The sequence below is a fragment of the Ipomoea triloba genome, chromosome 8 (genome assembly GCF_003576645.1).
Source record: "Ipomoea triloba cultivar NCNSP0323 chromosome 8, ASM357664v1".
Lineage (NCBI taxonomy): Eukaryota > Viridiplantae > Streptophyta > Magnoliopsida > Solanales > Convolvulaceae > Ipomoea > Ipomoea triloba.
This window is the reverse complement of record NC_044923.1, coordinates 4,800,926-4,818,408: the sequence shown is the minus strand read 5'-3', so window position 1 is coordinate 4,818,408 and position 17,483 is coordinate 4,800,926. Positions and strand designations below refer to the sequence as shown.

Below are 17,483 nucleotides of genomic sequence, written 5' to 3'. Positions count from 1 at the left end.
TTGAACACATAAGAGGCCAACATGGATTGATCTTAGAACTTGAGGAAAATCATGTGGTTCATCCAGATGCTCATCTACAAGTTCAATCAATCTACCATCTCTGTATAGCTTCCATGCCTGTAGTACAAATGAATTATTTGATGAAGACTTCAATTCAAACATTAATGAATAAATAAATATGCTTTAAAATGGGACATACATGACCAAGAAGATTCTCATAGTGATCTTTATTATGAGAAAAATCCCTATTTCTTTTCCCACTCATAATTTCTAGTATCAAAACACCAAAGCTGAACACATCTGATTTAATAGAGAAGATCCCATGTCCAGCGTACTCCGGTGACATATAACCACTGGATTATTAGAAATTTTAGTTTGTTATGTTCAATGATCAAAAACCAAAATAATGAATGCAAAATGAAAGTGAAATCTTACAGTGTTCCAGCAACTTTATTAGTATTTGCTCCTGTCTCATTTAATCCAATGCTCTTTGCCAATCCAAAGTCTGATATTTTTGGGTTCATATCAATATCCAACAAAATATTGCTAGCTTTGAGATCCCTATGAATAATTCTTAGTCGAGAATCTTGGTGTAAATATAAAAGCCCTCTAGCAATTCCATTGATAATGTTGAAGCGTTTTGGCCAATCAAGTAATGCTCTCCTTTGAATATCTGCCAAAGATTTTTTTTTTTAAATAAAATTTACATACATTTCTATTTACAGAGCAAAAGAAAACCAAAAAAAAAAAAAAAATCATCTAAGGGTACTCTCAATTTCAAGCACACATTTTCTTGGTTAAAAGAATGCTATCAAGGAAAGTATTTAAAATCCAAATTAACTTTGATGAAGTGATCAAATGTCATAACAGAATTGATTGCAATTTAGATAGGAATATCATACCAAATATATATGAATCAAGGCTTTTATTTGGCATATATTCGTATATCAGCATCTTTTCATCCCCACGAATACACCATCCCAAAAGTTTCACAAGATTCCTATGTTGAAGTCTGGCAATAGAATTGACTTCATTTTTAAATTCTCCAAGCCCTTGCTTGGATGTCTTTGAAAGACGTTTCACAGCTATTTCCTTCCCATCATCCAGAACACCCTGTGAATGGAAGTTTTAGATTGTAAAGGGTGATGAATATAATTTTAGATAAAAAAAATATATATATTGTTACCTTGTAAACAGGCCATACCCTCCCTCTCCAATCTTGTTGTTGGGTGAAAAGTTATGAGTAACTCTTGTTATTGTAGATACTTCAAATAATGTTTGGTCTTCTTCCCATTTTAACTTTAAATCGATCTCCTTCCTTTTTCGTTTGTACATTATTATGATTAGAGCCAAGGTGAAGCTTGGCACCAGAATTCCAACCAATGATGAACACAATTCTATTATTTTTGATTTCTTGCCCTTTGAGCTTGAAGGGTAATCTACCAAAAAGGGAAGAAAAAGGGGATGTAGGGAAATTATGATGACTTTGAATTAGTTGCAAATCCAGAAAATCAAAAATAAATTGTTACCTAAATCAGAGGAAGCCATCCTTATGTAAAGATCTTGATCTTGCCCATCTGAAGGTACCACATTAATGTCAATCAAATCGCCAAACCAATGCAAGCATCCATTTTCTCCATTGCTTATGTCTAAACTTGAATAAGCCATACAAGAGCAATTGTTGAAGCAAGCTTGCTCACACTCTTGAAGGTTCATACTGGTATTGAAGCGTGAAACCTTTGCATCTGGCAATTTAATACCAGAGTATTTCAAGAATCCATTTGAGGATCCATTTTGACAATTAAGGGGTGTCCTTCGAACACACCCTCCGGAAAAATCTGCCCTGTCCCATGCTGCTGGATCTCTAGGCAAAAAATGTTCCAAACATCCACAAAAAGGGTAGTTATTATAGTTGCAACTCCCATATTCCCCACAGAATCCATATCCGTCACAAACATCTGTTGGTACTTTAAGGACACTGCTCCATTCCCTTGTCCCATCTGCCCATAAATAGGCTTCTATACTCCCAGCGCTTGTCAGGACTATCCTGAACAAAGTTGAGCTATTATAAACCTTATAGCTGGTGAAAACCCCATTTGAATTAATGACTACAGATATTCCAACAATGTAGCCCTTTTCAATTCCACGTAATCCACCCCATCGCAAACCATTCCATGGCCCTGATCGATACACTTCCGTTGTACCTTTTCTTAAGATAACTTGTGGATATCCTGTAGGATCAAGGACAAGCTTATATTCCCCAACCCCTGGATTGTTTTCAGCTTTCCATGCTGACATAGTTGTGTCAACACCAGTAACGAAATTCCTCCCGATTTTCATGCCGGGCAAATGAGTATCTGTAGGATGATCAAAACTTTGCCACACCAAATTCGCTGCCTTATCATCACTTGCATCTATCACCACCAGATTCCCAGAATCCAATAGTTTAGCAACCGGATTTTGGACTTGTCTGGAAGTGTTAGTATACCAGATATTGGAAGTGTTGGAATTGCCATCATCAACAAGAGCTAACCGGCCTGGAACCACAATCTTCAAGACCACTGATGATGTGTTAGTGAGGGGAGTATCTCTATTGGCAACCCATACTACAGTGCATACAGGTATTTGCTTGTACCATATGCCAACGTAGCGATTTTGTGAACCGGTAGGGCTAAAAAACCCCATCTCAAAGATTCCACCAGAAGAAACAATAGTATGACCATCTTTAAGGAATTGAGTGGAGCTAATGGTATCTATTGCAAAGGAAATACTTAGAATTGAAACTAGGAATGTTAAAGAGATAAGCAATGGAAGAGTTAGCATTGGTAACAGCTACGTTTTCTTCTTGTGTTTGGTGCAATGTTATGGAATATCTGTCTTTGTATTCATATTCTTCTTGACTTTTATATCAGTTACTTCAATAATCCTCCAAATTAAATTCCAAAAGTTGCACTGTAGCCTGACTATTCAAAGACAATGAAATCAAAGAAATATGGGTGTCGGCGACTATATATATATATATATATCTCCTCTGGTCTTGGTCAATTTATATATATCTCTCCTCCTCTGGTTTTGGTCATTTTATATATATATATATATATATATATATATATATATATATATATCCTCCTCGTGGGTCTTGGTCAATTTATATCATAGTCCAGGATCCACATGATCCACATGCATTATGTAGCCTAGATCAAAACAACTAGCTACAAAATTAATGCTCATAAGGCATAAAATTTTATAATACAAGACACAAAAAAATCACAACACAAGACACATAAACATGTTATATATTTATTTATTTTTCAAATTTGATTTAGGTACATAATTTATGTTCATATGTAAAAGAATTTACAACACAATACACGAAAATTCATAAGACACAATTACTAATTTCCGTTTTTGTTGAAACTTAAAGTACGTTGATCTAAAGCTTTAGGTGCGTTCTTCTTAATGTCTGTGATTTTCCTTTTTAAAGTGCATGATTTGTGTGCTTAAGGTACGTCACTTGTTGAAACTTAAGGTGTGTTAGTCTAAAGCTTTAGGTGCGTGATTTTCCTTCTTAAGGTGTGTGGTTTCTGTACTTAAGGTGCGCTAGTTATAATACTTAAGATGCGCCATTTTAAAGTTTTAGGTGTGTGATTTGTGTTCTTAAAGTGCTTTGTTTGTGTGTTTAAGGTGTCTGATTTGTGTTCTTAAGGTGCTTTGTTTGTGTGTTTAAGATGTTTGATTTGTGTTCTTAAGGTGCTTTGTTTGTGTGTTTAAGGTGCATGATTTGTGTTCTTAAGGTGCTTTGTTTTTGTGCATAAGGTGCTTAAGATTAGGTGCGTCAATTGTACACTTAGGATTAGGACTGTGCATCGGACGGGTTCGGACCGTTCGGATATTATAACCGCCAACCCGTTCGGGGTTCGGTTTGTATTTTCTTAACCCAATCCGTATAAATTAATTAGCAAAATTATCGGATATTATAAAGTTGGATATGATCTGATATTCGGATGTGTTCGGGTTGAATTAAATAAACGTACTCCAAGAACCTTCTCTCTGCAACACTGATGGATGAGCCAAAAGAGACAACTGAGATGTCTATGTTAGACTTAATTTATCACATAATAACATAATATGCAATAACCAGGATCGTACTAACCTCTAGCCATAGCAGGAGCATTACGCCTCTTGAATAGTAAACCGTTAGCCATATTTGGCTCATACTTAACTCAGAACCCTAGATGATGTATTGGTGTCTACTGAGCAGTATAAGTATCGTATCTGAATGTGCTATATAATGCGTACCCTGTATCTCATCAATCCAAGTTTATATAGGCACAAAGTTTGGTTGAATAACAACTACTAGTTATTCAATAGTCCAACCAAAACACTTAATGAGCTTAATCAACTTGCACCACTTAATTAAAGCCTTATAATATAATATATAATATATAATATATTTTACTCTCTATGTCCCATTTTACCTGTCCTATTTACTATTCATTGGTCAAACTAGGGGTGTAAACGAGCCGAACCGAGCTCGAGCATAGGGTGGCTCGTGCTCGAGCTCGTTAAGGAAGGCTCGGCTCGAGTTCGAGCTCGAGCTCGATAGAACTCAAGAATTGATGCTCGAGCTCGAGCTCGCCAATTTTCGAGCTGCTCGAGTTCGGCTCGAGCTCGATCTTGAGCTCGAGTTCGAGCTTGAATTCGAGCTCGAGATCAGGGTTGAACTTGAGTTTGAGTGCCAAATTTAACCTGTTTGATTTTATATTCATGTTTCAATTAAAAATAAACTATAATTATATATATATATATATATATATATATATATATATATATGGCTNGCGCCATTTTAAAGTTTTAGGTGTGTGATTTGTGTTCTTAAAGTGCTTTGTTTGTGTGTTTAAGGTGTCTGATTTGTGTTCTTAAGGTGCTTTGTTTGTGTGTTTAAGATGTTTGATTTGTGTTCTTAAGGTGCTTTGTTTGTGTGTTTAAGGTGCATGATTTGTGTTCTTAAGGTGCTTTGTTTTTGTGCATAAGGTGCTTAAGATTAGGTGCGTCAATTGTACACTTAGGATTAGGACTGTGCATCGGACGGGTTCGGACCGTTCGGATATTATAACCGCCAACCCGTTCGGGGTTCGGTTTGTATTTTCTTAACCCAATCCGTATAAATTAATTAGCAAAATTATCGGATATTATAAAGTTGGATATGATCTGATATTCGGATGTGTTCGGGTTGAATTAAATAAACGTACTCCAAGAACCTTCTCTCTGCAACACTGATGGATGAGCCAAAAGAGACAACTGAGATGTCTATGTTAGACTTAATTTATCACATAATAACATAATATGCAATAACCAGGATCGTACTAACCTCTAGCCATAGCAGGAGCATTACGCCTCTTGAATAGTAAACCGTTAGCCATATTTGGCTCATACTTAACTCAGAACCCTAGATGATGTATTGGTGTCTACTGAGCAGTATAAGTATCGTATCTGAATGTGCTATATAATGCGTACCCTGTATCTCATCAATCCAAGTTTATATAGGCACAAAGTTTGGTTGAATAACAACTACTAGTTATTCAATAGTCCAACCAAAACACTTAATGAGCTTAATCAACTTGCACCACTTAATTAAAGCCTTATAATATAATATATAATATATAATATATTTTACTCTCTATGTCCCATTTTACCTGTCCTATTTACTATTCATTGGTCAAACTAGGGGTGTAAACGAGCCGAACCGAGCTCGAGCATAGGGTGGCTCGTGCTCGAGCTCGTTAAGGAAGGCTCGGCTCGAGTTCGAGCTCGAGCTCGATAGAACTCAAGAATTGATGCTCGAGCTCGAGCTCGCCAATTTTCGAGCTGCTCGAGTTCGGCTCGAGCTCGATCTTGAGCTCGAGTTCGAGCTTGAATTCGAGCTCGAGATCAGGGTTGAACTTGAGTTTGAGTGCCAAATTTAACCTGTTTGATTTTATATTCATGTTTCAATTAAAAATAAACTATAATTTTATATGTATATATTATATTATATTATATATATATATATATATAAAATATTATATATATATATAAAATATTATATATATTATATATATATATATATATAATATATATGGCTCGCGAGCGGCTCGACGAGCCACGAGCCTAATACATTAGAGCTCGAGCTCGGCTCGATTATTAAATGAGCCGCTCGAGCTCGGCTCGAGCTCGAATTTGACCGAGCTCGAGCCGAGCTTTGACCGAGCGGCTCGCGAGCAGCTCACGAACCGCTCGGCTCATTTACACCCCTAGGTCAAACCAACTCTTTCTTATTTGCTTATTTTCTTTAGTAATTTTTTATTATTTTTAAATTTAATTTTTTGTATTTAATAGTATTTTTAATGTAGTTTCTAAATATATAAATTTTATATATTAATGCTAAACTTAATATTATGAAAAATTGAATTAAAAATTACCTTAGTCAAGCATCGTTAAACGAACCAGACAACCATTTTGGGACGGAGGTAGTATTTAAGAAAAATCTTACATTCTCCCACTTGGTGAAAGTACTAGCACAACCCTCATCAAAGAACAAAACACACGAATCATAATGATATGTCCTCTATTTTACAGATCAGAGTATAGTATCCATTATGGTCACATGCATTTTAATTCTCCAACTTATGCTCCTCATGAACAAACCCAATGTTTATTCTCGGTATCTTAAGGGATGTTTCTCAAATATTATGTACACAACTGAAAAGAATAAATCATCCAAAAACATTTGTACAAAAGAGTATATTGTATGATCTCTAAAATCCTTAAAAGCATGCCTTAAGAAGAGATCTTTTAATGTTAGCATAATGCTAACTGTATTCCATGACTTCTTTATAACTGAACTTAAACACTACCTCTAACAACTAAGAGCTTGGAGTTGACATGTCTGTCACTCCCACTCATCAAAATAGGCAAAAGATAGTTAAGTCACAAAAGCATTCCAATAACTTAGACAATTAACCAAAACTCTAAGTCCATAAATTTGGAACCTTAACATACACCATGACTTCCCAAATAATCTCAATGTTCACTTTAAAATAAACTGAACACAATGAGTCTTACTTATATGTCTCACAAAATTGTTTTTGAGCCTTACATACCAAAATGGCTCAGGATCAATTTTATAGAGACTAAAGACTCTAACAAACGCCAAAGAATTTACTAAATAACAGTGCACTACAAGTGAGATGGTTTTGTTCTAATAAATTCCTTAATATTGATACAACATTTTCATAAATATGTTGCACAACCAAATGTCCAATAATTTGAACATATGAATTTATATGAATAAATTCAGGATTAATACTTGTGGAACCTTTTGACTTATTGTTTAACATGCAATCTAATTTGCATTGTGATGCATGAAGACAATAAAATTCATAATCTTTAGTCGAGCATCTTAATGATTTTTTTTTTCATAAATGATCACTTCCACTGTTCTTCAGCAAAATTAATGATATACACACACTCATAATTGATTTGACCAACTAATAAATGAAGATACAATTCCCCACCATTAGTTGGGCATCATATACTAAATAATCAATATTTGATTCCAATTAAAGTTCAACTAAATAATGAAGATATAATTCCCCACCATAGTTGGACATACTAAAATAATAAAATACACCTTCCAAAATCAAGTTAGAATTTGACTCAAAAGATACATTTTACTCTTGGAATCCAAAAGAAGTATATCATGTCACATAACTTACTATAGTTAGTCCAAAGAACTAAGTAAGCTTTGGATTAATAAATAAAAGTGGCTAAATTTTGGGAAGTAACTTTAAAAAAATGAACTTTTAATATAATGTATTAAAAAAATGAATTTTTAGTATATTAAAAATGTACTTTATGGCAACGTCCATGGTATAATGATTGTAATTATGCTAGGCCTACTTTGAGCGTTAACATCTAGGTTATGTAACTGCAATTAACGTATTATGCGTATTCAGTTGATAGATTATGTGCCTATAAATAAACTGCAGGCACATAATGTATTAACAACAAATACATATGTTAATTATAGTAGGTATATAATTTATGTGCCTGCAGTTTATAAATTATTTGTCTATAGTTAACATATATATTAACGATAAGCACATGCACGTAATCTTAATATCATTTTAAAATAGGGTCCACAATATAAAATAAATCCTGATTCATGGTATAATTTGTTGAGCGTTATGGGTTGAACTATCAGTCGGGCTTGGGCTTCCTTTAATTTGTGCTTTTCCTCGTATAGAAAAGCCCATGAGTATATTACAAGTCTAGCCTACTTAGTGGGGCAAATTATATTGTGGACGAGAATTTTTGTTAAAAAATAGTCATTTTCTCTTTAACTAGAATGAGTATTTTCTATTGATAGCGAAACGCATTGTAGGGTGCAAAAGTTCTCAACCAAACACACCCAGGGTACATCTTGCATTGTGGACCCTGGTCCAAAAATTATGTGTCTGTAATTGATATATTTTATACCACAGTTAACCGTTTATGCGCCTACAAATAAATTGAATGCACATAACATGTTAATTACATAACATAAAATGGTAATTAGATTATTAATTACAAGTAAAGAATATGTTAACTGAATAATTGTAGACACATAACAATATTATGTACCTGCAATAAACAGTTTATGTTTTTGTAGTTAATATGATACTCCGTATGTGTCTTTCATTTATTTACAGGCACATAAACTATTTACTTAATCTGAGAATTAATTATTTTGGATTAGAATTTACAATATAAGGTAGATTCTGGTCTATAGTATAATTTGCCACACCTTGCTGGTAATCCATGTTGAAAGGGTCAAGCTTTTGGATAATTTAATTAATTTGTTATATGAGGTAGGAGAAGACAGTCACCTTCTTGGAAGAATTAATGGTGGCGGCCAAGAGAAGAGTTGGCATGCATAAATAGGTTTCAGGTCAAAGTCTGGTCGGTTAAGAGATACATAAGGTGATAACGCCTCTTGTGGAGGATAATTCACATAGAGTCATAGATGACACAAATGTCTAAGAAGTTGGAAATTCTAGTTAATTATAATACTGTAATATTAATGCATACAAAGAAAGAAATTCTATACCCATACCAATTCACAATATCGCTATGTTGGCATATGGTACAAGAAAATACATGTATGCACTGTAGTTTGGGTTGCCAACAGAGATATGATATTCCCCTCAGGTCCTCACTAATGTTGGAAAAGTTTTCTATAATACAAAAATACATTGAAAAGCCAGGGAATAAAAACAAAATCATCTGCCATCTTTAGGTGTGCAATCATTTTCCTATAAGTCTTTAATCTCCATTACTAAGCAATATCGGAAGCCGAATTAAAACTTATGAGATACAAAAAGATATATAAAATTCTCGGGTTCAATCTACCAAGAATTTATTTTTAAGTCATGTAACTAGAGAATTATATTCTATCTAAATATATATTTCAAGTGTTTACTACAAATAACACATGAAAGTATGACAATGATGAATTTGACTTTTCATCACTTAGACTTCTCTCTCAGTCTTCTCCATATCAGTGCAAAGAATATGGTGGACCAAGCTCCATCTTACATTGTGGATCCTAGTCCATTTCAAAACAATGTTGTTTTGTTTAAATTAGCGGGATCTTTTTTTTTTTTTTTCTTCTTCCTTTGCTTTTCCTTCCGTTTGGTTAACATTTACGTTTGCATGTACATAATCTGTTAACTATAAATGTATCATGTCTAAGTAATTTTAGTCATGTTCTATTGTTCTAAGGTCATAATATGTTAACTGTAGTTAAATAAACTTAAAGTTAAATGTTTATTATATAAATTCAGTGTATTATGGTAGAGTTTTATGAGATATTTGGTTAAAAATTAGCAAGTTTTATTGTGGATTTAAGATATTGATTTTACAAACCTGTAGTTAACAAATTTTATAGTTGTAGTTAATATATTATGTTCTTAGCTTATAGTACCAGAGTTGTTTATGATTGTGTGGGAAAAAAAAAAAAAGAGTAATGACACTAAATGCATTGTTTATGTGAATTGTAATTAAATAAATTTAAAGTTAAAAGGATCATAAATTGCGTGTTTGACAAATAATCATGATTATGATATGGTTTTAAGATATATTTGGTTAAAAATTAGTAAATTTTCATTAAGGATTTAAAGTATTGATTTATAAAATGTATTTGGTTAAAAAATCATAGGCAAATGTTCAAAGGGAAGAATTACTTGATTGACAAAAACGCTTCAACACTAGCAATGAAATTGCTAGAGGGCTTTTGTATTTCCAACAAGATTCTCAACTAAAAATTATTTCAGCCAAATTAAACATGTTTTGCATGTCAAAGATCTTGTCGTCTAGTGGCACCCGGTGTCCCGATTTACACTCCCACATGAATGATGATAGTTAAAGCCAATTATTCTTAAAGCAAAGAAATAGCATATTCTATAAATGAAGTCACCATTTCATTGTTATATGGAAAACTTCTAGCATCAAATTAAAGATAAACTAAATTTATTCGTGATGATGTGGTATGTAGAATTGCCCAACCTAATACTCTTTTAATTACCATTCAATGGTAATGATTATAAATGAATTATTCAACATGGTCGCCTCATATGTTTCATTATGCTTGAGATTCGAATTTTTTTTTTTTTTAATACAACTGATCCTATTACATTGTAGTATTTGTTCATCTATACTTTCTCAATCTGTTGAAACACAAAAAGTCAATATCACCTCCAGTGAGACTCGATTTCATGACATTTCATATGAAAGAGTCACTACATGTCATTTAAACACAAGATGCTTGGATAGAATTGTTTTCTTTAGTTAGTCATGAGAGATGAATTGGAAGTACCAAAAAAAACAAAGAATTTCTAGCATTACTCATGTTTTATATAGATATAAAGGAAGTCAAAGGCAACCAGCTTGGTTGGCGTGAGTGGCTCGGCACTCTTGCCCCTTAAGAGGAGGTCGGGAGTTCGATCCCCCCTTGTATGGAGAAACCAATATGGCCAACACTTTGCCCCTTAATTGGGCCGTATGGAGAAACCAATATGACCAACACTTTGCCCCTTAATTGGGCCGGCCCAGTGCGAGCGGAGATTAGTGTGAGTATATGGTACGGGCTTAAAGGTGCCTCCCCTTAGAAGGGCCTGCTCAGGACACCTCGTGGACATTCCAAAAAAAAAAGGAAGTCAAAGGCAATAGACACATCAGCAAGCTGTCAGAGTTTGCAGTGTGGTAGTTAATTGGCTGACATATGTTCCTATATATATATACACTGTTTTGCCCCTTCGTATATTCAATTATTTTCTCAATATAATAAACAGAGCCTTCCCCCCTCTCTCTATATCCGAGGATATGCTCCAACGTCAACATTATGGTACCTTAACATTTTAATTGTTTAAATATCGACGGCTTCCCAATTAGTTGAAAAAACCAAATGACAAAGAAGAAAAGAGTTGAAAAATATAATCTAACAAATCTAAAAAATTCATAACACCAACTCAAGATTAAAGGCTCAGATTAATCATGAGTTCTAATGTGGGAGGGGTTTTCATTTTAACGCAATGTATATAGAGTGACGAAGGCGGCCTGTCAAATCAAAACAAAGATACCGAATGATTTAACAAACAAAAAAAAAGAAGCAATATTAGACTAGTTAATTTATTATTTGTGTCAGGTTTCTTTGATTATACTAAAAAATGATTACAAAGAAACAAATTCCATCAGATTGAACCAAACATAAGAAGAAGAAGAAGATTAAAGCTAGATTAGGAAGCTTTTCTCAATGGGAACTCTTCTACTTTTACTAGCACTCTCATTTTCAGTCCATAAGCTGTCACTTGCAAGGGATACAATTAGCTCCACTCAACCCCTCAAATATGGTGACACCATTGTTTCTTCAGGTGGAATCTTTGAAATGGGCTTCTTTAGCCCTACCAATTCTTCTCACAATATCTACGTTGGCATATGGTTCAAGCAAATCTCTATTCGCACTGTAGTTTGGGTTGCCAATAGAGACACTCCCCTCACTAACACATCATCACTAGCCTTGCAGATCATCAATCCAGGCCGGCTAGCTCTAGTCGATGGCAACGGTTCCGAAATCTGGAGTACTAACACTTCAAGGTCAGCTCAGAACCCTGTTGCAAAATTACTGGATTCTGGGAATCTTGTGGTGATGGATGCATATGATGATAAGGCAGAGAATTTGCTGTGGCAAAGTTTTTACCATCCAACAGATACTCTATTGGCAGGCACGAATCTTGGGAAGAATTTGGTTACTGGTGTTGAGAGTAGTCTGTCAGCATGGAACACAGAAACTGATCCAAGTTCAGGGCAATATAGGATGACCCTTGATCCTACAGGGTTTCCACAAGTTGTGTTCTGGAAGGGCAGAAACAAAATGTATCGATCCGGTCCGTGGAATGGCTTAAACTGGAGAGATTTGGAAAAATGGGGTCTGTTTGTTCAAGTTTCTGTGACCATTAACACAACTGAGGTTATGTCAAGGGAGTTTTTTAACACCTCAAAACTAATCAGCTTTGTTTTGACACCCACAGGGACTTTACAATTGGATATAGGGGAAAATGGGACAGGGAAATGGAGCAGTTTCCCTCTTGTACCAATAGATGGGTGTGACAAATATGGAATATGTGGGCCCTATGGGAATTGTGACAGTAATAAAAACCCTGTTTGTGGATGCCTGGATAAATTTGTGCCTAGAGATCCAGTAGTGTGGGGAAGTTCAGATTTTTCAGGGGGGTGTGTTCGAAGGACACCTCTGAATAATTCATCCTCCGATGGATTCAAGAGATACTCCGGTCTTAAATTGCCAGATACAAATGTTTCAATATTCTATAAGAATATGACCCTTCAAGAGTGCAATCATGCTTGCTTCAACAATTTGTCTTGCATGGCTTATTCAACTCTAATTATAAGCAACGGAGAAAATGGGTGCTTGCTTTGGTTTGATGATTTGATCGACGTTAGAGTGGTAGTCATACCTGAGGATGGGCAAGATCTTTACATAAGGATGGCTTCTCCTGATTCAGGTAACAATTTATAATATTATGGATATTCAGCTAACAAATAATATCATTCATCCCCTTTTCATTCTCTCTCTTTTTGGTAGATTATCCATCAAGATCAAAGGGCAAGAAATTAAAAATTATAAAATTGATTTCATCAGTATTGGGTGGAATTCTGGTGCTCAGCTTGACCTCGACTCTGATCATAATATTGTGTCGAAGAAAAAGGAAGAAGTTCCATTTAAATTTGAAATGGGAAGAAGATCAAACATTATTTGAAGTACTGACAATAACCAGAGCTACTGATAACTTTTCACTAGAGAACAAGATTGGAGAGGGAGGATATGGACATGTTTACAAGGTAATATAATTTTATTATACAAAATTATATTCATCGCTCTCTATAGCCTAAACATTCCATTTACAGGGTGTTCTGGATGATGGAAAGGAAATAGCTGTGAAGCGACTTTCAAAGACATCTAAGCAAGGGCTTGGAGAATTCAAAAATGAAGTTAATTCTATTGCCAAACTTCAGCATAGAAATCTTGTGAAACTTCTAGGATGGTGCATTCAAGGAGATGAAAAGATGTTGATATATGAATATATGCCAAACAAAAGCCTTGACTCATATATATTTGGTATGATATTTCCATCTAAATTTTAATCAAGTCTATTTATACATTTGATGACTTCATCAATGTTGAAAATTTGTGAGGATCGTATATATATTAGTGATGTTAGAACAGTAGTTGCAACATAAAGGCTATTAATGCAATTCGGAAATTTCCTAATCTACGGGGCAATTTTCGTATTAAGAGAAAAGTCTAATTCACTATAGGCACGATTTAAAGTACAAAGGTTGCAGATACTTTTACACAATAGACTCAATCTTCCTATCTTTCGATTGTAGTCTACCTTTCGTACTCCTCATAAGTGAACTTAGAATGGTATTAGTATAAGAATCTCTTATACTTTTATCTCAATACACAGAGCACCAAATTAAAGATAGTATATGAGGAAATTTGTGCGTACTTCGCCCTGCTTGTTATAATGAGGAAGGGATCTTTTTATAATCTTCTTTGACGTCCAAATCCAAGGTGTTGGGAATATGAGTACATTTTGTTTGGGATTCATTATTTGTTTACTTCTTTGATTATTATTTATATTCCTTGTATCCTAATAAAATTGAGATAATGTTTTTGTCAATATTTTGGACAACACTGTTTTTTTGGGCCAACAAATGTCAAATTGGATTTTGAATATTTTCTTTTATAGCATTCTTTTAACCAAGAAATAGGTGCTTGGAATTGAGAGTACCCTTCTTGGATGATTTTCTGTTTTCTTTTTAAATATAAATGTAAGTCATTTAATTTGTATAAAAATCTTTTGTAGATATTCGAAGGAGATTAATTCTTGATTGGCCAAAGCGCTATAATATTATCAATGGAATTGCTAGAGGGCTTTTGTATTTGCATCAAGATTCTCGACTAAAAATTATTCATAGAGATCTCAAAGCTAGCAACATTTTGTTGGATATTGACATGAACCCAAAAATATCGGACTTTGGCTTGGCAAGGAGCATTGGATTAAATGAGATAGGAGCAAACACAAACCGAATTGTTGGAACGCTGTAAGATTTAAATATCGTTTTGCATTAATTTGCTTGCAGTTTGATCATTCAAAATGACAAATTAAAATTTTAAACACAGTGGTTATATGTCTCCGGAGTACGCAGGGCATGGGATCTTCTCTATTAAATCAGATGTGTTCAGTTTTGGTGTATTGGTATTAGAAATTGTGAGTGGAAAAAGAAATAGGGAATTTTCTCATCACCAAGATCATTATGAGAACCTTCTTAGCCATGTACGTCTCGTTTTAAAGCATATTTATTTATTCATTAACATTTGAAATGTAGTCTAGATATACTAATTCATCTTTATAATAGGCATGGAAGCTTTATAGAGATGGTACATCAATTCAACTTGTGGAAGAACATCTAGATGAACCACATAATTTGCCTCAAGTTCTAAGATCAATCCAAGTTGGGTTGTTATGCGTTCAACATTGCCCTGAAGATAGGCCAAACATGTCTTCCATTGTTCATATGTTAGCTAATGATGTTCAATTACCTATTCCTAAAGAGCCAGGTTTCTTCACAGAGAAAAGGGTAATTGAGTCCAGTTATTGTTTAGGCGAAGAAAAATCATATTCCATAAATGAAGTCACCATCTCAGACTTCGGTCCTCGTTAAAAATAACACTTTAATAATTGAATTATTACTTTAATTTATCTTGAGATTGTATTTGAGACTAAATATTTGTTTATAATGGCATGATATATAGGAGTGCCCAACCTAATACTCTTCTAGCATATAGTGGCAATGGATGTTTCAAAAGATTTATGAAGATATATTATTTACCCCTCTATGTTGTTCAAGGATAGAGACACCCTGTATGCACAAAAGCATATCAAACTATGAAAAAATTGATTTATTGTTTACACCAAGTCGATGTGGCGTGTGGGGTCGGTGGAGCCGGCGAAGGCGTGCAGTGGCGTCGACGGTGGCATTTACATGTCGGGTGGAGGAGGTTGAGATTCCGGTGGTAATGGCGGATGGCGGTGGCGTTTCTAGGCGGTAATAGCGGTCAGCGGTACGTGGAGTTTCTAGCAATTAAGTGGAGAGGAGAGGAGGTGCAATTTGGTTTGGAAAATTAGGGTTGACTCCCGAAAGTGTAGTAGAAAGTAGGAGAAAGTGTAGCGGAAAGTATTTTACTTTTATTTTTTTAATTAGCTTTATTTTCTGCTACACCTTTTTCCAGAAAGTGTCACAGAAAGTAGTAAAGATTTTTTTTAAAGAAACCGCTATACTTTTTAAACAAAAGTGTAGTGTTTTCTTATTATTTATTTACAGTTCAACTTACACTACATTTGTATTAAGAAGTGTAGTGGAAAGGCATGCTTTTGTGTTCATTTTCATAGTAGTAGTCAAAGAGTACAGTTTTTTTCACATAAAGAATGGTAGTTGAAGCCAATTCTTCTTGATGCAAAGAAATAACATATTTCATAATGAAGTCACCATTTCATTGTTATTGAGAAAACTTCTAGAGATAAATTAAATATTTATTCGTGATGATGTGATATGTTAGATTACCCAACCTAATATTCTTCTACTATTCAATGGCAATGGTGATAAATGAATTATTCAACATAACCGTCTAAGATGTCCTATTAGGATTGATATTGGAATTGTATCTTAAGTTAATTATGAGAGATGAATTGAAAGGAAAAAATAAAAGAGATTTCTAGCATTACATGTTTTGTATACATAAAAAGGAAGTCAAAGGCAATAGATGCATCAGCAAGCGGTCATAGGCAGCGTGGTAGTTGGCTCACATATGTCCTATGTGTGTGTTTATACACACATATATATATATAGCATGGTTTTGGTGTGGTTGCCTCCTCCCATGCGAACATGTGGACATATAGATCTGGACTATTGGATGAACTCAAATCAACGGTTAAAAATTAATAAAAATGAGAAAAAATTACAGTGACATTTTGGTAATTTTAATAATATGATGTGCATTTAGATATGCTTAATGGTATTTTGAGTCTAATGCATTGTCAAGCACTGCTGGAAATCAACGAATTTCCGACCACTTTTCCGACCACAAAAAAAAATGGTCACAAAAAGTGATTTTTTTCTCATTTTTCGTCCAGCAGTGAAATCGTCGGAAAGTGGTCGGACATTTCCGACCACTTCTAATGTGTGGTCGGAAATTTCCGACCACATGCAAAGAAGTGGTCAGTAAATTATTAAATATGGATTTCGCCACGCCCGAAAGGATCCGCGACGACTTATGTGGTCAGAGTTTCCGACCTCCATTCTAAGGTGGTCGGAAATTCCGACCACCTTAGAATGGAGGTCGGAGGTATTATCTTTATTGTAATTTTAAATTCGTGTCTTTTGGTTTCCGACCACCTGAAAGTGGTCGGAAATGTCTTTTTATATATACACCCAGACAGACTTTCTGTGTAGTTTCCACAGTTTTCTTCCTCTTTCTTTTACCTCTTTCTACTGATTCCTTCGTTTCTGCGGAAAGTTCTTACTAATCCACTCACAAATAGTGTAGAAATCATGCAAAGTATGTATATATATACTTAGAACTTTCATTTATTATGTCATTTTTTAGATCTAGTTTGGACTAACCTTTTTTTTTTTTTTTTTTTTTTGGTTAGTCCAAACTAGATCTAAAAAATGACATAATAAATGAAAGTTCTAAGTATATATATACATACTTTGCATGATTTCTACACTATTTGTGAGTGGATTAGTAAGAACTTTCCGCAGAAACGAAGGAATCAGTAGAAAGAGGTAAAAGAAAGAGGAAGAAAACTGTGGAAACT

General features: G+C 34.3%; 2 protein-coding genes across 2 annotated transcripts; both read right to left on the bottom strand.

Annotated features, from left to right (window-relative positions):
• Position 1: 1 nt before the first annotated feature.
• LOC116027239 (cysteine-rich receptor-like protein kinase 14) lies at positions 2-1,078 on the bottom strand. Its single transcript, XM_031268750.1, has 3 exons — positions 903-1,078; positions 436-673; positions 2-117 (listed from the first exon to the last, which is right to left on the bottom strand). The coding sequence occupies exons 1-3, from the start codon at positions 952-954 to the stop codon at positions 87-89; spliced, it is 321 nt and encodes a 106-aa protein (XP_031124610.1). The 5' UTR covers positions 955-1,078; the 3' UTR covers positions 2-86.
• Positions 999-2,823, bottom strand: LOC116027620 (G-type lectin S-receptor-like serine/threonine-protein kinase At4g27290). Its single transcript, XM_031269324.1, has 3 exons — positions 1,530-2,823; positions 1,187-1,439; positions 999-1,113 (listed from the first exon to the last, which is right to left on the bottom strand). The coding sequence occupies exons 1-3, from the start codon at positions 2,821-2,823 to the stop codon at positions 1,086-1,088; spliced, it is 1,575 nt and encodes a 524-aa protein (XP_031125184.1). The 3' UTR covers positions 999-1,085.
• Between the last annotated feature and the right edge of the window lie 14,660 nt (positions 2,824-17,483).

Excerpts from the sequence above, each read along its gene's own strand:
- LOC116027239 (XM_031268750.1), bottom strand. The coding sequence starts at position 954 with ATGCTGATATACGAATATATGCCAAATAAAAGCCTTGATTCATATATA. Across the intron at positions 674-902 it reads CCTTGATTCATATATATTTG|ATATTCAAAGGAGAGCATTA; the intron begins GTATGATATTCC and ends AATCTTTGGCAG. Across the intron at positions 118-435 it reads AATAAAGTTGCTGGAACACT|GCATGGAAGCTATACAGAGA; the intron begins GTAAGATTTCAC and ends TTTGTACTACAG.
- LOC116027620 (XM_031269324.1), bottom strand. The coding sequence starts at position 2,823 with ATGCTAACTCTTCCATTGCTTATCTCTTTAACATTCCTAGTTTCAATT. Across the intron at positions 1,440-1,529 it reads GATGGCTTCCTCTGATTTAG|ATTACCCTTCAAGCTCAAAG; the intron begins GTAACAATTTAT and ends CCTTTTTGGTAG. Across the intron at positions 1,114-1,186 it reads GGGTATGGCCTGTTTACAAG|GGTGTTCTGGATGATGGGAA; the intron begins GTAACAATATAT and ends TTCCATTCACAG.